At 35.4% G+C, this 20,718-nt stretch overlaps 1 protein-coding gene across 1 annotated transcript in view; it reads left to right on the top strand.

Moving 5' to 3' along the window:
* Positions 1-20,718, top strand: part of MMP16 (matrix metallopeptidase 16) — a 163,636-nt gene that overhangs the window by 70,353 nt on the left and 72,565 nt on the right. Inside the window, exons 2-3 of the mRNA XM_030970356.1 lie at positions 9,817-9,965; positions 17,514-17,636. Of these exons, the coding sequence (XP_030826216.1) occupies positions 9,817-9,965; positions 17,514-17,636 (272 nt within the window). The remainder of the gene's footprint in view (positions 1-9,816; positions 9,966-17,513; positions 17,637-20,718) is intronic.

Here is a 20,718-nt window from a genome sequence, read left to right as displayed (position 1 = left end):
CTGTGGTAAACAAACATACTGTGCTAAAGTTTATGTTGCTAACAGTCATAACATCATTAATTGCTTAAAAATACATAGAAGGAAATAAAAGTGATATTCATCCAAGTACAGGAACTAATTGATTCAGTTAAATACCTCCTGTTACCACTGAGGGCAGCTTTATTCTTGACTTTGGCATAGCCAGTGGGTTTTCTACAGACAAACTTTTAAACACTGCTTATGTGTGGTAAAGTACGAAATTACATGCAATCTTATTTATAAAGGTGTAGTAAAAAACCTATGAAGTATAAATCAACAAAAACATTCATTGTGCTGTTGCATTTCTGTTCTTTTGCTTTAATGCAATTTTAGTTTAACCCATAATATAAGACTATTCATATTATTGATATCTATTCAGTAAACATTTATGTAGATATTTAGTGGATGTTTCAGTGGTTCAGAATATGTTTCTTATGTTTATAAAATGAGAAAAACCTTTTATAATGAAGAATATTAAATAAAGGCAAGATGGATAAAAAAAGTTTGCTCAAGTCACATTTCCTTTAGATGTTTACATTGCATTTCATCTACTTCAGTGTTGTAAATTAAAGCTGCATAAATTATAATAGTAAAGTTATTTTATCTAATGGATTCAAATACCAAGAGCCAAATATGGTTTGACTAATCATTTCCCCAAAGGAATTTTGTAGATTTACCTTTTCTTTTCTTTACAATGGTCTACCTTCCCACAAGCCGTTTTAAGGTAACACACTACCATCTGTTGGTTTCCTACATAAATGTTTTAGAACAAAGTTTTGGTACTTTAGTAAAATTATTTGAAACAGCCTATTGGGATATATAAAAAGGAAAGTGATCATTATTTTTGGTCAATACACTGCTGGTTTTGTTTTTGTTTTGGTTTACATCACGGCATGTAATTTACATTAGCGCCATATAAGACAGGCATACCAAACAACCAAGACTTCTTTACTCTTACAGTAGTATAAAGTTTCTCTTTCTGGTGCTGCTGCTGCTGCTAATGATTTTATAGCCTATGAGGAAAAAACATATTTTTTTTAAGTTTTAGTGACGTGCACACCTCCCCTTTGAAGTACACGGTTGCCTGCAATGATATTCTCAGAGCCTAAAAAATGTGGTCATTTCCAGCTAGTGCCAGCCACATGGAGACTTTCCTGCTAGTAGGATGGAGATTGAAGCAGTGAGGCAGTCCTCATGGATTCATGAGGAAATGCATTGCTTTGATTGTTTAGAATATGTGTCCGAGGAGAGATAGGCTTTCTCTTGAGAAATCTAAACCAAAAGAAACAAAAGTTCAAGCAATACTAAGCTGTAGGATCTAAGCAGGAAATTCTATTTCCCTAGTAGTTTTTCAGTTCCCTACTTGCCTTTTTTATAAGAATAAAAAACTGTGCCCTAAAATATTGTGATGCTAAGCATAGTCAAAGTTATGACATCAATATATATTTGGATTCAATGAAAATAATCAGTGTGCAAGTGAGGTATTGCAAAGCTCTAGGGGTCAAAGATTAATACCAAGGCAATGGCAAGATGGGGTGATCTTCTGGAATGTGATGAAAGGCTCACGGGGAACTCTTGCCTTTTTTGATATATCACCAAACAACAGTTGCATTTATATATTAATTAATAGGTTCAAAGCCTTGTGTAAATACTTGCAATGTTTTGAAGAGGAATGTTGGGAGGCATCACTAATTTTTACTAATGAGAAGTGAGTGATGATTTCCCAAGGAACACCTCATAGGCCTTTGGTTCAACCAGAATTGCCCTGACTCCAGGCTCATCATAGTTTTTGTTATATGCCTATCACCGTGATCTAGTCAGTGGTTTTCTGGGATCCAGGCATCTGAATGAACTCCATGGCTACATATAATGAGTTGCAGGGAACCATAAAAGAAAAAGAAAAATCTGAACCCAGAAAAGATCAAGAATGTTCCAAGTAGGAATGCATTAATAACTTCTCAGAAGATACACAAAGAGTGACAGAAAGGGGCAAAAAAAGTAAAAGGTTTGAGTCTTAAAGGAACTGGAGGTTATGGAATCTTGTGGGTAATCTCCATTCCCCACAATATTATGGTTATCAAAAAAATAGACAACAATTCTTTCTAAATGTATACAATTGCTTAGCTATCAGGCAGAAAGTTGCAATGTTGCACCTATGTTCTTTGTTAGTTTGAAATTCATAAACCAAAGGTGTTATTGAACAGATATTGTAGAAAGAGAGCCCTGTCCAACCCTCTTCCAGGACCATATCCAGATGGCTTTTGAGTATCTCCAAGAACGGAGGAACCATTACATCTGTGGGCAACCTGTTGCCAGTACACAGTAAAAAAGTGTTTCCTTAGACTGTAATTTCACGTGTTTCAGTTTGTACCCATAACCTCTGGCCATGTTACTGGGCACTGTGGAAAAGGGCCTGACTCCATCTTCTCTGCTCCCTCCTTTCAGATATTTGTGTACATAGATAAGATACCCCTGGAGCCTTTTCTTCTCTAAGCTGAAAAGTCACAGCTCTCTCAGTCTTTCTTCATAGGAGTGATGCTCTAGTGCCTTATTCATCCCCATGACCTTAGAAGTTTCTTTTATTTTTTTTAGCTTTTTGGGACCAGTTAGGACAAATTCAGCCAGAATATTCAATACAGCATTCTTATCCCTGCAGAGCACTTAATACTTTTCTAGAAGCTGTAGAAATTCTAGTAAGATGCAGAGACAGAGTCCTTTAACATGAGCTGTATGATTGAGTATTTACATCTACTAGAAGTATTATTTACAGAAGTATTTCCACTGGTCTGGGTCTCTGCCAGACTTTACCAAAGATTTCTATTAGTGATTGAACAAAATTTCCCTGAGCAACTAATGAACAAGGTCCACATTCTGAAGTCAGTTATAAATGTGTTGGAGGAAATGATCAAGGGTTTCTTTCCAGGCCAGGGATTTGTGTCAGAGTTGTTATACCACTAACTCACTCTCCACACAGACTGTAGAAGTAGTGAATAAACAATGTACCTTCTGCTATTGGAGCTGGGTAGTGTCTAATCTCTGTTCCAGGCATATTTCAGTTGCTGAAGGACAGTGCTATATGCAGACCCCACATCTGCTGCTTACTGGTGGATTCCCATCTGCCTGGGATCTGTAAATGGCTCTGGCCTGGTGCTCCCGACAGCTCTTTTACACCTCCCACTTCTGCTGCTCTCGAGCTACATTGATTTTCCCATGTGTTAATGTGGCAGTAAAGGAAATTATTTAGAATATTTAAACTAAACTTGAATTACAAATAGGAGGAACTAAGCACACAGGTTTGAATACATTTTGCCTTTTTACTTTTGTTACTCCTTGGACTCTGAGTTTGAATCAAAGTCACTTACAATGCAGAGCTTTTGGGTTTGGGCTGGAGCCTTCATTCTTGAGCTGCCTCTCACTGAGAAGAGGAGTACCCTTTTAAAATTATCTCTGTCACCATACATGTGAGTGGGGAAATTCCAGATTTTCACCTCTCTGCTGACATGCAGTATCATGTGTTAGTAAATCTAGTTTTCTACTGTTGGAGACTAATATAGTAAGATTGTTCAGTTTCACATCTATTTTGTAGTTAGAATGCAGAAAAATCAATAGGCAGATACATAATAGAACAGTGGAGGTGCCTCAATTAATTTTGAACTGACTAGCTGCAGCAACACTGAACCCAGTGAAGCCAAATTTATTCTCTTCTGTGACCCACTTTGAGGTCAACTGTATCTAAGTATTTACTGTAGTGCAGGCTGCAACCTAGACATCCCACAGACTTGCCTGAATTATGATGTCCCTGCTACAATTTTTGAAATCCCCAGTAAAGATTACTATCATTAATGTGTCTAAGAATGTTCCAGTGTCACATGTAACTTGTTTCTTGGGGGGTTGTCACAACATTTCACAAAAAAATAGGTTTCTAGTTTAGGACAATGTAGAACGAAATTTTGCAAGTTGATGTTTTGACCTTTTCTTTCTGGCATGTTCAAAGCAATAAAAAAGATCACTTCTTGGTCTGAAGATGCTTCCTTCATTTTAAGATCTTTTCCAAACTACTATACAATTTACAAGAAATTGATTTGTTTGTGAGCTTCAGTGTACTCTGAACATGCAAGCTGATTTTTTAATTGTTAAGGATTAATTATCTCAAAGCCATGGGTACTAAACTAATCGTGACCATTAAACTCCTGTTTTATCTATCATAATTCTTATTTTCATTCTGTAGACATTACTGATAGACTAGGTAGACTCTCCTGGACTGTGTGTGCTTTTTCTTGGAAGTATTTTCCTTACTAGCTGTATGCCATGCACCATACACCCATTCACATCAGTGTATTCGGTTAAGAAGAAAAAACACCACTGATGAGGAACTGGTGGCACTGGAGGCAAGAGGAAGGAAAGACATCAGAAGATTTCCTATAATGCTCTGTGTAAACACTTTGGTTTATTTCTGATTATCTGTCTATCAAGATGTCACTGAAAAGTCAGTATTAGCTGCAATAGGTGGATCTGTAATTAAACCACACCATTAGCCACAATTATTTGACCTAAGTGAAGAAGTAATTTGGTCATATGGATACTAATTCTAGAGCTAGCTTATTTATCCTTACTATAGTTAAAGCCTTCAATCCCGTTCAAAATTACATCAGCACTTGAACTACTAAATCCTGGGGTGATCTGTGTAAGTTAGAATTATAAATGTATGCTTTTTGAAAATACAAATCTGAATTACTCAGACACTTATAATAATTTCACTTATAGTGCCTTTGGTGGAAATATATTAAAAAACAGAAGTCAAAATATTTTGAAATTATGAAATATCACAGTTTTACTCAGTAAAGATAGGAATTCTGTTTGCAGATAAAATCTAAAACAGGAATAGGAATACATGAATAATAATTATATGCAGCTGCACTACTGAAGATATTTATGAAACTGCTTTTATTTATGCTTTACTAGACTGATTTACTAAACCTTCAGGTTCATAGAACATAATTGTATTGTAGCTTATACTATGTACTGTCATCCAGGAATGTTAATAATTTGTTGCTAAGCTTTCTTCTCTCTTAGAAATAAGTAATCTCTCTGAAACTCTGATTATTTTAATAATATTCTTGTTTAATCTTTAATGATAATACATCAGTTTTCTTTTTTTTAATAAGAGTTTGGTGTCGACATACTGTTTTTCAGATCAGTCTTTCTTCCTAAACTAGCAAAGATCTGAATGATTAAGATCCCTTGGTGTGTTTAATACACTTTAAGTTAGCCTACTCTTTATTCTTTAGAGGAGAAAAAAATACAGCCATGTGAGAAAGTTCTATCTGTTCCATAGCCGGATGATCCACACAGCACAGCATAAGTAGCAGATACAAACTAAAATGAAAAGATTTTTTCATAATGTCATTAAAAAACCCCAAACTCTAGGTATCTAGTCAATGACATCCAAAATCTGGAAGGTGATAGAGCTCATGTGCTGAGTACTTACAGGTTCCATGGATGCCTGCAGAACTGTCAGGTCCTCAGCAAACTCCTGTCATGTCTACAGATTTCATCACCAGTGGATTCTGTTTCTCGTTTTCTTTACAATTATGAGAACAGAAGGTGGGATTAGACTGAAAAAGCTTTTCTGGTGGGAAGAAATGTGTAAAATGTGGGTTTAAAATTTTAAAATGTATAAACAAATAGGACATAAGCCTTGAAGTTCTGTGATTGAATACAAATATTTTTAGGGTAATTTTATTTGTGTTTTTTCTGGTATTTTTTGTTTTTCCTCCAAAATGAAATATTTGGTCCATATTCTTCTGAATTACTCCTAACACTGCAGCTGAACTCCAGTGTTTGTTAATAGCCCAATAGTCGGAACTAACATAGAAATCTAGTGCAAACAGATGCTTAGTAAAGATAGATTTTAGCTTCAGGTTCTCTGGAGGTTAATGCAGATAATGAAATATGATTAAGCAAAAGAGGTTTCTTTAGTTCATTTTTAAAATATTACAAAGAGTGACATCAGAAAGTTCAAATACATAAAAGGCTGCTTCCAAAGGGACATAATTGGTTCCCTTTACCTATAGCAGGTAAAATAAAAAGTTACAGGCTTAAATTAGTATTAAGTCATAGTAAGAAGGATTCAACTTTAAAGGAAGCTTCACAGTGGTAGAATACTAAAGCACTGTACTAGAGAGGGAAATGGTGGAACCTATTGCATTCCAGCTGTGTTTTTCTGCGGTTACCTGAGAGATACCATGGATCTCATTTTGCAGCCGGACAAGAAAGTCCTGCCCAAAAACTTGTCTTGAAGTAGCAGTATTTTATCTTCTTAAATTGTAGAAAGGAATGAAACATATAACTTATTTGGAGTCTGTGCAAAGGATTCCATTGGCATCCAAGATGTTGCATGTTAGAGGGATCTACTTCACTATTTTTTGTTCCAAGACCAAAGATTTCCTCAGGATGAGGCTTGCCAAGACTGTCATTGCTGAAGTACCTTAAAGGCAGACTAAGTCTAATTTCACTAGAGAGGAGGGGAAAATTCTTCTGTGTATAATTTATTTTATAGCTTTCCTCAAAAGTACAAGACCAAGATTTTTTTTTTTTTTTTAATTCTCCTTCTCATACTGTTTCTTTTCCTGTTTGCTGTTTTGCCCACCTATATAGTCTGGGCTTCAAGTTAAGTTTCTCCTCTGTAGTTCACTGCACTTGGCCTATGACAAATAAAATCTGAGGTGCATATTTCAGATATCTGGTAGTCCTAGCCAAGGTCCTTCAAAAGTTTTTATTCTTCTTGCAGAAAACTGCAGAACCAGATTTTCTGTCTTTTTTTCTTGTTTCATTGTCCTTACTCATAAGGACAGAGTAAAGAATTTTGTAGCACTAAATGCTACTAGCTCTCAAACATTCACCAGCCTAAGGTCAATTTGTCTGAATTTTCAAAAAGAAACTTTTAGAGTGTCATCTGACTTTCCAGTATGTTGGCTGTGTCTTCTATGCTATTTTGAAGTCTGAGAGAAAACCTAGGTGGTCTACTTCCTTTATTCAGTGATTGGGAGTGGCTTTCAGGCATCCTGTACTTACCTTGCATGTAAGACTTTTTAGATAAAGGCTATACTGTCCTTTCCTGCTGTTTCTGAGCCAATTCTCTTTTCCTTTTCTGCCAAGTGTGTCTGCAGTGGCACTCGCTAGATTCCTGTTTGTTCTCCCTGCCCCACTTCTCCCATGAGCAGTAGTCCCCAAGATATTTTTTCTGTCTCTATTAATATCTTTCCTAATTGAGATATCTGGAAGTTTAACTTCTGGCAAGTCTTCTTACTTGCAACCCCATACTTATGACTTCAGTTTTGCTGCAGTGAGAATGGTTTTGTGTGGTGATAGGTGACCTCCCAAGCTTATCAAGCAATTTTGTCTGCCCTTAGCACCTGAGAGCTTCATAAAAAGCCCTGATCTGTTTCTGCATACCAAGTTCTTGCTGAGAAGGTGGCAAGAAGGTGGCACCATTTTACATAACTGTGACATGCTACTCAGAACTATTTTTCTTCCCTTACTATTTGTTTTGATATTGTTGCCTCGAGAACATGACTATAAAAATAACCCCATTATTAAATGTACGCATTGTAAATATTAATGCAAAGAGATTGTACATACTATGCTGGAATCAATCCACTCTGTGTCAGACATTTATTTCTTAATTCCATGATCTTGTTTCTGCCTAGTACATTGCTCTTGCCAACATTCAGGCTCTGTCTGGCCTGTCAGAGCTATCTTCCAATAATGTGAGGAAGAACAGGCTTCATCTGCAAAGTGGCACATAAACAAAGTTATTTCTGTACTTACCCAAATCTTGCACATGCTTAAGGTACACAAGCTCTTCCTTAAAACTGCAAAGTGTAAGAGGGTATGAATATGTAACATTGTATGTAGGTACTGATGGTAGCAATTCATTTATATTGTAAATAAGAGCATTTTCCCATCTATTAAACAAAATTTCCTTATTCTGAATGGTTCCTGTATACAGAGATAGTGTGAAGATGAAGGACTTTAGCCTGGGTCTTAATCCTGTCCAGACCTCCCTGTCCTGTTGTATTTCCCTGTTTTGTGGAGCTCACAAACAGATTGTGGGTGTGATCCCTGCAAGCCATTCACTTAAGGGCTGGATGTGATGCTCCCTGTGGGTCTCTTCCAACTCAGAGTATTCAGTGATTTTGTGATTCTGTGGTTGTTGAATTTGTGTGTGAACTGCACAGGTAAATGTGTGTTTAAGGTAAACATGTTTAAATTAGAAATATCTGACCTCATAACCTGAAGATTTCCACAATCTTGAATTCCAGTTTGATCTTTTACTTACACTGAGCCAATGTTCACCTATAAAGCACATTCGGTGTTAGCAAAGTGAACCATAATAATAAGTTAATTCAAGGTGATCATCTTCACTGTGTTCATAAAAGGGGAGTGCACCACAACAGTGGTTAACCTGCTGCAAAATTAAATTGGTGGAGTCAGCAAGATAAATTTAAAACTGAAAATAGATACATAGGTTGGTGTTAGGCTGCATATAAACAGTGTACATACAAACAGGTAAAAACCCAGAAGTGTTGTATGAGGCAGAGAGAGCCCACAAACACTATAGGATGTGGTGAGTGGATGCTGTTCATTAATGTAATGATTCAGAATCTGTGAATTGTGATGTGATATGTTTGAAAGAGGTGGCTGAATCAATTTTTTTTTTTTTTTGTTAAAGAACAGAAGATCAGATTTATGTGGTTGCAAATATTTTGTTACTGGGGGGAGTGAAACTGCAACAATACATTTTAACTGAGTCTTTTAGATTGGCAAAATATGTACCTTTCATTCTAGTGAGCACTTCCAGCCCTCAAAGGAAAAGACATTTTTAAAGCTATATCAGTGTCCTCACTTCCTCAAAAGTCTTTCACTGTTTTCTGTATAGTCTTGATTTTGAGAATACATAGAAACATGATAACTGCAGCTACTTTTTAATGAAATGTTGCCTCAAGAGGACAGCAGGTTTCAGAGGGCTTGTCCAAGGGTTCTTAAGATAGTGTCTTTAATCCATAAAGCTTTCAGTAATTTGAACATCACACTTCTACACAATTAAGAGCATAAGCATTTGGCATTAAGTCCATCTTGATTTTAAAAGGCAATTCCTCTTATCAGAGAGTTTTCTCTAAGTGAAGGCAGACTCTGCTACTTTTCTATCTCCTGGAAACCTGCTTTGCCTATAAGTATGTGATTTTGATATTATTCTTAGAAAGCTGAATGTTTCCCTACCCTCTCTTTCATGTTCTTTGAGAGACAATAACAATTTAGTGTAAATGAGTGAGCTATTGTGGATTTATTATTGTAGATGGTGAATATTATTATGTGCCCCGTGGGCAGTCAATTGTATGTGGCATATATTGCAGATTTATATCTTGTCTGCTTAAAACACTATGTGAAATGCCTAGAGACAGGGTTAGCTGCTTAAATTGTAGCTTCAAATAAATAAATAAATACATTAAATAAATAATTGAAGCAGGCAGTTTCAGATAATAAAGAGAGATGACTTCTGGGTAGAAATCTCTGTAAGTCTTACAGCAACAAAATCTTTAATAAAGAAAGTGAAATAAAATCCCCAAAGAATTTCTTATCTGCAGATAAAATAAAAAAAACCCCAAGCACCCAAACTAGCAGGACATATACTTGGTGAATTAGAATCTTCTTTATGTATGGTATACAACTAATTACTAGGGAGCATTTTCTTTATCTCTAATTTCTATTTAATAGCCATTACGCTTGTCATTGCAGGTATGGTTACAAAAGTATGGCTACCTTCCACCAAGTGACCCCCGAATGTCGGTGTTGCGCTCTGCAGAAACCATGCAATCAGCTATAGCTGCCATGCAGCAGTTCTATGGCATTAATATGACAGGAAAAGTGGACAGGAACACAATTGAGTAAGTAACCAGTACTGAAATGCTCTTGACTTTTCTGTTTCAAGCAGGGTAAAATAGAACTGGGAAGCAGCAGTGTAACTGGAGTATCCAAATAGTGTTGCAGCTTCAGATGGGGAGGTAAATCATTTCTCTCTTCCTTGCCTTTTCATTTTCTTCAGCTTTTTTATTTCGTGGTACCTGCCTAACTGATGTCTGCCTTTGGGCAAGTGATTGTAAACAACATTTCACAGGGTTACCTAGAGTAAGCGCCAAAAGGTTATCATTGTGGAAGGGAGAAAACCGGCAAGAATCCACAAAATATATCACAATTGAAGGAGTCTTATTTTACTGGAAAATCTTTAGTGTAAATTTCTTTATTCTTATTTATTGAATTTGGCAGACTCCACTGGCCCATTTGTTTAGTGGTTGCTAGTAACAAAAAAAAAGTGTGGTGATTTTAACATGCAGTAAAAGTGAATTAGTTTTGCATTCCCTTTGCGATTCTGAAGTTGTTTCAGGCTCTGTGTCTGATTTTGGTGACAGAATGAACACAGAGAAACTCTGTAAAACAGCTATTACAGGACACTTTCAAACAACTCTGTACTATGCCGAATTTTAAAAACGTGCCAAAAAAAACAAAACAAAACAAAACAAAACAAAAAACCAGGGACTATTAATACACAATAAAGAGAACATATCTGGGATTAAGACAGCAGGACCAGGGCAGTGATCATGCCCCTGTACTTCACATTGGTGGGGCCTATCCTTGAATCCCCCATTCTGTTTTGGGCCCTTCACTGCAAGAAGGACATTGAGGTGCTGGAGCATGTCCAGAGGAGTGTAACATGGCTGGGGAAGGGTCTGGAGCATGAGTCCTGTGAGGAGCAGCTGTGGGAATTGTGGCTGTTAAACCTTAAAAAAGGAGGCTCAGGGATATGTTATCACACTCTATAGCTACCTGAGAGGAGGTTGTAGCCAGGCAGGGGTCAGCCCCTTCTCCCAGGTAGTAAGTGACCTGACAAGGCTCAAGATGCACCAGGGGAGGCTTAGATGGATATTAGGAAACAGTTCTTTACCTACAGGGTTGTCAAGCATTGGAACAGGCTGCCCAGGAAAGTGCAGATGTGGCACTTAGGGTCATGGTTTGATGGTGGATTTGGCAGTGCCATGATAATGATTGGAATCAATGATGGTAGAGGTCTTTTCAAATTTAAACTATCCTCTGATTTGAAGTGCTTGTTGGACTCATTTCAGTTAAATTGTGATAAAGATTATCTTGTGATTTCAGAAAAAGTTACTTTGCTTGAAAAGCAAGCAATAATTCAATAGTGCTGTCACTGCATATCCAACATTTGCTTCAGTGAAATATGCTTCTACTGCTCTAACATCCTTAATGGGGGAGAGGGGAGGAATTGTCCTTCATTTCCCATTTATGACCCCCAACCTGATGTGTCATCTTTTGTTATTCTTTTATGGTAAAGTAGATGACATTAATGATTTTTCTATCGTTTAGAGTTTAGGGAAGAGACTACACAAAATGCTGGCAGGATTGGAAAAATCATTTTATTCCACTGACACGTACTCTATTGCATTGAAAAGCAATAAAACAAAGCAGATTTTGTGGCTGGCCTCAGGGGAGGTGAGTTGATCACACATCCCTCAGTTTAGGAATTTAAAGGACCACAGACCATGCAGTGCAATAGCAGTAAATGCCTTGTGAGAGAGACATGCTCAAAGCATGTTTATGGTCCTCTGCAGGGTGAGCAGTCTGTGCTCTTCATAGAGCTTCAGTGACTGATCTTTGAGGAGAGAGTGCTGCCAGTAACCAGGACCCTTTTCGAGACATGTTAGTAGCAGCTTTGTCAGAGACAATATATTCCACTAAAATAGTCTGTTCACAGCAGCACAAAAGAGACAGAAAGGGGTAACCTGAGGAAAAGCAGAGGCCATCTCAATTTATAGTATGAGCTGGAGAATTAAAAAAAAAAACCAAACCAACCCAAAATTCTAAACTCAAATGGAGATGGTTAATGTTGCTAATTTGGCATTTTGTCCAGCAAAGTTTTCTACACTTCTGCAATTTAAGAGATGAAGAAATCCATCTGTGCAGCAATCCAAAATATTAATCTTTTAAAGTGGTGAATATTGAGTCTTGTAAAGTGGTGAATATTGAGATCTTTTGATGCATGATTTTCTTCTACACAGAAAGATACATTAATATATTGCAATTCTTAGATACATGTAACCCATTCTGGATAAATGCTTCATTTACTTAGATATTTGGAGTCACACTAACTTGAGTCTAATTAGGAACAGAACTGACTCTTGAAGGCTTGTCACTCTTATATTGGTGTTGAAAAAGCAAAGCAATAAAAACCTGATTTTTAACTAAATTCTGGCCTCAAGGTACCATCAGTTCACATCACTGAATATTCATGGAGATATGACTGCATAATAAAGGGTAGATTGTTTTTCAGTTGTTCATTTGTGGCATTATTTTGTAAATTTTTGAATTTTTTTCCCTTTCATTTACACAGAAAGTATATATACTCTTTAGGTCAGAAATATGTGACAGTTTGTAATTTGTTTCTCTGGGATTAATATGCTGTAATAATTAACAGTGCTGGTGTTCCAAATAATAAATAAAGCAGGAACCTCATTAAAAATATGTTCTCATCTTATGCTAGAGGATTTACCTGCTTCTTTGACACATCTTGAGAAGAGATTATGACGTGCCTCTTTGTCTTCAGAAGGACAAACAATTTTAAAAAGTTATAGTAACAACTTCATAGGAACTAACTTTGGTGGAATTAACAAAGAAGCAATGTCCTACGGCAGCAGCACCATCAAATGTCTCTTGGGGGGATTTTGCTGCTCTGAAAAAAGATAATCCCTCAATGAGTATTTTGGTATGCATAAATATGAACAGTGTTCATCCTCTCCCTACTACTCAGCATTCACTTGGTTTTGCTATTTTTTTTTTCTCAAGTGTCTTGGAAAGAATGATACATACTTTCCAATGATACTCACTCTTCCAGGGAAGAGTGAGTGCTAGGAAAAGATATCCTTATAATGGTGTAGAAATGTGGGGGAGGTTCTGAATACAAGTACCATGAGAATGGCTAACCCAATGAAAATACTGTCTAATGTTTGCATGGAGTGCCACAGTATTTTCTGTATGTCACTTATATATTACCAAACACAGTCAATGTTTCATGAAAAACAGACGTTTCTAAAACTGGACCCACTGTTGGCATTCCTGGTCTTCTGCATCCCTAAAAGAAACATTGTAGAAAAAGCCTAGTTGCTGTCTTCTCTTAAAACTGCTATACATATTCCCAAGACTTGTTTTGCACTTTTGAAGAGTAGACTGCAAACTTCCTGATATACAGGTGGAATGGTCATGTATAGGATGCTGACTAAATCTGTGCAATAATAACGAAGCTTTCATTTTATTCTAATGTTGTCCTTTAGAAATAAATGGCAAATATGCTTATTCCAATGCTTAGATGAACTTCTAACCATGCCCTCTGCTGTTTATATATTAACTATCAGTCACAAAATAAATTCTGAGCTGTTGGAATTGATCCAGTGGTTTATTTTCTTAGTAAATTAGTAAATATTTTGTACAAAAGTATACATAAGGTCTGTACCCCCAGCAAATATCCAACGAGAAGTCTTAAAAAGGAATCATCAGGGCTGAAATACAATATCTTACATCACTCTTTGACTGTCTTATTACTTACTGAGTGTCAATAAAGTCCTGTAATAGCAGGCTACATAAGCAAAGATGCTTTGAAAGACATTCATAGGGATGTCTTATCCTCACTAGAAGTTTAAGGGTATAATTCAGTAGTTTTCTTAAATAGACATCTATAATTCGTCCAGCCACTAAGTTGAGTTGCAGTAACTCAAGCTGAACCTTCTCTTTTAGTTTCCTTTTTTGCTATAACTCTGTCCCAAATAACCCCCAAAGCCCAACAACAACAACAGAACAATTGTGCAACCTTAGTAGCAATTTTGATAAGGGATAAAGCAGTTTGGGCCTTCAACCAAATTTATAATTTTTAATGTTCTGATTCTGTGAGGGTAAATTTTTTTCTTGAAGGCTTAAGAAAAATAAGAGACAGAAAGAGATTTATCCTCCTAGAAAACAAAAACAAAATATGGTTAGGCAACTGGCTTGAAACAGAAGTTCAGTTTCATCTCTACTGGAAGAGCATCACAGTTTTGCTGCATATTTTTCTTTTAATCTTTCTAGATTTGCTGTGAGTCTAAAATATTTAAATTTTCTTGACATATATAGTTCCTTAAGATTCAAACTAATGGAGTTAGAGAAATGTGATGTGACACGGTGTACAGATAGAGAACATTAGTCACAATTAAGCCTCTTTATTGAGTACTTATAAAATATTAATTTTGAAGGGCTGCTGCAGAAAAGATTTCTCAAAGTTCAAAAACAAAGTGATGAAAGAGAGGCAAAATCATTACTTGTATGCACCTTTTAAAAATGAAGCATATTTCAAAACCTTTCAAAAACATGTCAAAAAATTAAACTCCAACAAACAATCATGAACATGGAAGACCTTGATCATATCACATTAGAAGAATCTATATTTGGAAGAACATAGAAATCTATGTTTTATTTGTCAATTCCCCCAAGGGAAGACCATATTATGTGCTAAGTATCTGGAATGTCATGAGCATTAATGATAATTACTAAGAGAAGTCTTCCTCCCAGTGTGTGTCAGAACAATTACTGTTGAAAAATAAATTAAAATTTTATAGAAATCTAAGGAAAATTTATGTGTCTGAAGTTGTTAACATTTTGCCTCATTTCTGTGCTGGAAAATACTGAGCTCCCATACTAGTCATGCACTGGTTTGTTTAAAATTCGACATCTAAACTTAGCTCAGCTAAGATCTAGGTGATAGATTTGGTGATGTTCCAAATCTTCAGCTGCAAATTGCATCTTTCCTTAAATTTTACATGAAGATAATTTCCCAAAAGCTACTGAACCACGCCTGCAATGACTTCCATTTGATTTATATTTGGATTTATGTTGCGTGAACTACAGTCCCAGACCTCATGTAACAATAGTAAGAACATTAGTGGTCCAGACAGCATGACAACTTGGAGCATCCCCTCTCTGTCCAAGCCAATAAGGGTACAAACATGATGTCCTTGATAGGTACATACTACTTCAAAATTAATGCAGGAACAAATTGTGACTGCTTGAATTTCATAACATGTTATTTTGGGCCATGTTTTGTTTTGTTAAAAAAAGATTGTCAGTAGTTCCAGTAAGATAATACGATGGTGACTTTTGAATCCACATTACTTACTGTTCTTGACTTTTACTATTAATTGTAAAGTGTGAAAAAATTTTACATTAACAAGATTTTCTGTAAGATTATTGAATCTTTTGGCTTAAAAATTATTTCCATGGCTTTGAAGATGAATTTTTAAATTCAGAACGTAGAATATTTAGTCTTATCTGCCCCTAGCTTGCTAGTGAGCAAACCCTGTTATTAAAATAGGTCTCCATCAGTTAAGCTAAGTAATGTAAACTTTTGGAGAAGGGAAAGAGCTAATTCAATGACTTTTAAGTCACTGCCCTTGAAATGATACAACTATTAGTGATATATTATATATGTATATTTTGTACAGTATCTTTGTGCAGTGTTTCTAACAAAATATAATAGTTATTTGGTTTTGCTTTATTCCTTGCTTCTTGCTCTTGATGTAGGGATATCACCTTAAGGTGAGAACACCAATCTTTGTTAGGTTTGCATCTTTTTCTGCAATGTCTATGTTCCGTTTCAACAACATAATTTCTATATACCCTTATTAAAAAGTACTACTAACAATGTGTCTAAAAGTTTTTGAAGGTCTGAGCCAATTTCAGTCTCATGAAGTGTAAACATATAATTTTAATAAAAGAATATTATTGCCCTTTGGTCTGTAACAGAGGTCTACTTCTTTCCTTCATTTTCTTTCATTATTAGAGCAAGTTAAACTTTTCAGTAATATTTCATGCCAAACATCCCTAATGTCTACTTTGCTGCATTGTTATTTTATTTCAAAAATCAAAGGAACCTGAAGTAAAGTTTCAGGGTGTTTCAGCAAATGCTGGTGGGATAAGGGTTTTTAGATTTTTGCAGTACAGTCTTTGCAGGCACTAGGGAAATAACATTGTTTTCCTTGTACATCAGCTGTTTTATGTGCCATGCATAAGTATTCCGACTAGAAATTAAAACAAATGATTCCATGTTTCTTATTAGAAACAGGCTATTGTGAGCTTGATATCTCCAGTTAAAGCAGTTAAATTTATGAGTTTTTAGTTCCTGACCTGTACTACTCAATAGATTTGTCTCACATCAGTTTTTGTAGGCTCTTATCAGTGCTAGTGGGATGCAGTCCCATCTTGGTATGATCAAGAAAATTTTGTACTTTCCCGCAGGCTGGTGAGCTTAACACCTATTTGTGCCTTTGAAAAACAGTTTGCTATATACCTATAGCTACTGCATATATGAAGTATTACAAGTGTAACTGTACTTTTAAACTATGTCTTACACATTTATCAAAATAAGTGAGGCTGATGATTGACTGTTTGCTTTTTTGGAGTTTTTTTATTACCTGTGCATGTTTTAAAGGGAATCTACTTTCTGAGATGACATTTGAAATTACTTTCCTGTCATCCAATCACGCATATATACAGCTGCTGTGTGTACATTTATTTACCAAACAATGCCAATTTAATGATCAGAAATTTGTCCATGAAAGCCTGAATGTAGGGTATGACTACTCTTCTGTTAAATGCCATTGGAAAACTGTAGCTTTTACATAAGTAATTGTTTGGCATGATAGAAATACATTAAGCTAGAAAAAGTAACAGAGGAGATTTGTCTTTTACTTATGCAGTAAAAGACTTTAGCCTTACTCTCTTCCTGATGGTAAATTGTCCTGCAGCCATTCAACTCATAAAATAATGACTTTATAGCTGTATTTTCTTTGAACTGAATAGTGCCTTACACTACAAGTGAGAAACAGTTCAAGGATATTTGCTGTGGAAACTATACTTTTGAATTAGATATCATCTAAATTATAATATGTTTGAAATGCTGGCTAATTTCATTTTTTTTAAATATTGGAAAACAAGAAAATATTGAAGGCATTGTAGAAATACAGCTTTATCTGGGAAATCTGGTGGTGCTGAAATCATATTTTTTATTGCATGTGATTTAAATTTTTCAGCTTGATTTTGTGCAGAACAATAAATATTGTTAGGCAATAATTCCTGAGTTAAATATCTCCATTAGGAGCTTACAGTTACAATGAGGTACTTCTCATGTGTGGAAAAAGAGTAAGATAGAAGAACTTGGTAGTATCAAAAAGGTAGCAATTTCAGTATCTTGAATTAAAAGAATGCCAACAGTCTTTTGTATTTATTAGTTTATTATGTTCTATAAAATTATATATACAGATAATTACATGTTTTTATTAGGGATGCAGTGGCTATGATTTTTCTTCCATGTTGCTTTAAATGTGTGGTGCTGTTTCTTGCAGCTGGATGAAGAAACCTCGATGTGGTGTGCCTGACCAAACAAGAGGTAGCTCCAAATTTAACATTCGTCGGAAACGCTACGCGTTAACAGGACAGAAATGGCAACACAAACATATCACTTACAGGTACCAAAGATATTCCTTTAGGCATAAAGATGTCACTAAAAGTGATGACTTTCCATTTAAAGTAAATATAAGTTCCTGAATGTTTTTCAATACTTTGAGGAATTTATTATTACTGTATGATATAAAAGTGCTACAATGGATACCTCCTAGAAGTATGTGCTGCATAGGAACTAAGTTGTTTTCTTGGATTAAAATTGCATGTTTTTAGTAGCCAGTAAATTCTACAAAGCTTACAGCATCAATTAAATACCTTAGGGTTACCTTTCAACTTTCTTGGCAACTGCTCAGGGAATAATGCTCTGAATCTGGGAGTATGTAATGAAACTCAGATTTCTAATTTAAATATGTAAAATAGGGTATTGAAAGGAGTCAGTGTCTGCAAAATGTAGATGCCTATGGGTCTGTTCTAAGTACAAATTAATTAAATTGTAATTTGATGAGTCACTGACCCAACCATTTCCAGTCTAGGTGATAATGGGCATAGGAGTGTGTGCAGGGCAGTACATCTGTATAACTCCTGAGTCTGGCACATAGTTAGCACAGTGTGCCTGCTGTCAAAACTGAGGCCTTGAAGGGAAAGTTAGATGGAAACTTTCTAGATGTACTCACTAGAGCTCTGTCAACCAGAGAAAGTGTCATCATGTATATAATATAAAATTCATAATCTGTCAGCAAACCAAGGATTCCAATACAAACTGTTGGAAAATTTACACAGCCTCAACATGGATTCCTGTAATACCTAACAGGGGTAAGTTCTGAGGGATAAAATAGTTTTAAAATTCATTCTCTGGTGCCATTATTCATGAACCCATACAAGTATGAAATTTAAACTTCATAAGCCATAATTGTCATATAGACTGTTCCTCATACCCTGGTGAAGATATAGTTTCATTAGTAGCCCTGTGTCACTACTGTGGTTTACAACTGAATTAGAGAATTCTAGTTTAAGACATTACATTCTGATATAACATCAAGCAATAGACAGCTTGGGGTTGGTATGTTGCATTGGCTAAAGTCCTTTATTGTTAATGTAAATGTAATTTATAGTTGGTTAGAATAAAAATGCCCACCTACAGCACTTTATATCTATTTGCGTTTTAGAATTTAAATACAGTATGTGCATACTTAAGAGGCATCTACTCATATGTGTGGTTTTCTACCACTCTGATTTGTACAGAGTCTGATTCCCTATTTCATTACAGGATTTTTTACAACAGTCTAAATCCTACCCCTTGTATATCTTCTGGACTGTCACCCAAGGCATTAATCCAAATAACAAATGAAGGTGTCCAGTATTAAACTAAGTGACAACTATCTAGTAATCTTTCTCACTTTGAAGAATTTATAGCAGTTCTTTATGTCCTGCCTCCCCTCTTCGAAAAAGCTCTCTCTCACACTTTGATAAGACCTCCAGTCAAACAGAGCTTTGAAGTGAATTTTCCAGCGAATTACAGTACAAAATACATTTAAAATAGAAACCCTAAATTTTATTAGAATAAAAAAAATATGTTATATTATATTTTTGAATTAGAAAATAACCCAAAGCAAATAAAGACAAAAAAAAAAGAACTAAGATTCTTTTCACGCTTCTCACCAATTCCCTGCTTACAGGTTTATGACATGTTAAATTAATGACATTTTAACCTGCTTTGTTTCCTAAAATTTTAATCATATCTCTAGTATCATTTATCCGTTTTTCTCTGTGCCACTCCTCAGTCTCTTTATAGCCTGCAGGTTTCCAGCTGCATTCTGTGCCATCCTGGCCAGTTGAACCTTGCAGTCTGAAGTGTTCTTGCTAAGCCGCTTTACTAATTCCTCCACAGAAAGAGCAATTTCTCCTTTATTTCAGTGCATGCTACAGCTTACAATTTTTTGGAAACCTACAATAAATACTCCCAAAAGCAAGCTCCCACCTGTCCTTGCCCTGGAACATTTCCATATTTTCAATGTGTAGTTTTTCCACCTGAAACAGCTCTGCAATATTTCAAGATGGAGATTCAAAGAAGCAACTTAAAATTACAATTATAATTAGAAGTTACATTAATTATGTATTTTTTCCCCATATTACATTTTGGACATTTATAATGTCCTTTTCACAACAAATTAAATTTTGGATTTAGGTGATATTTATTCTTAGAATGTAATGTGTTTACAGACAGAAAATACAGAACCAAAATACAGATTTCCAGCATTGGAAACATCAGCATGGAATGTGCAATGGGCTGCATTAATTATGCTTGCTGTCCCTCAGGGAATGCATCTTTCTTATTTGAACTGATGTGTGATGATTGCTAGAATTTCTGTTTCCGATGAAATTACCCAGTTTACAGTGTTTTTCTGCCTGGTATAGTTCATGCTGATAAACCTTGTGAACATTATTAGTACACATGTCATGGAATAACATGCCTTTTACAAAGAGAGAAACAGAAAGTAAGTATTTGAAACTTTCTACCAACCAGAAGAGTATAGGGATGAAAGTAAACATCTAGGGTACAAGAAAATTACAATTCCATTACAGAAAAAGCTACAGAGATCTTAATGATAAAGTCTTAATCTTTCTTTGGTATTTTAGGCTGTGCAAGGTTACACAACAATCTCTGAACACTGTACAGAATCAGAGAAGAAATTTAAGAAAGCTATGAATGGGTTTTTAAAAATTAAAGTTTTTTAAAAAATTTTAAGGGGGTATTTATGAAGGAACATATGATTCTCAAAAATATAGTCACCTCTTTTGCTAGAAAAGTAAATAATCCAGTACTTTAAAGAAGGAGCAACACTGTGAATCAATAAAGTTATCACTTTTATAAAAATAGAGTATAAATGTTTATATGTCCAATTTAGACAGAGAAATGTTGACTATGAAGCCGTCCTCATCAGAATTCTGTGCATAATATTCATAATCTGAACTCCAGCAGTCAGTCATTTCTCAACTGCTCAGATTATTCTATCTGCAAAATACTTTTGAATGTAAAATTGGAGACTATTCTGTAAAAATAAAAGATTTGTCTTGATTTATAACCATGAGTTAGAACTTGTAATGATTTAAAATAAAATAATAATTGAAAAGCAACTCTGATTTATT

Source organism: Camarhynchus parvulus, chromosome 2 (assembly GCF_901933205.1).
Source record: "Camarhynchus parvulus chromosome 2, STF_HiC, whole genome shotgun sequence".
Classification (NCBI taxonomy): Eukaryota; Metazoa; Chordata; class Aves; order Passeriformes; family Thraupidae; genus Camarhynchus; species Camarhynchus parvulus.
The sequence above is the reverse complement of the archived record's forward strand: the minus strand, read 5'-3'. Positions and strand labels throughout refer to the sequence as shown.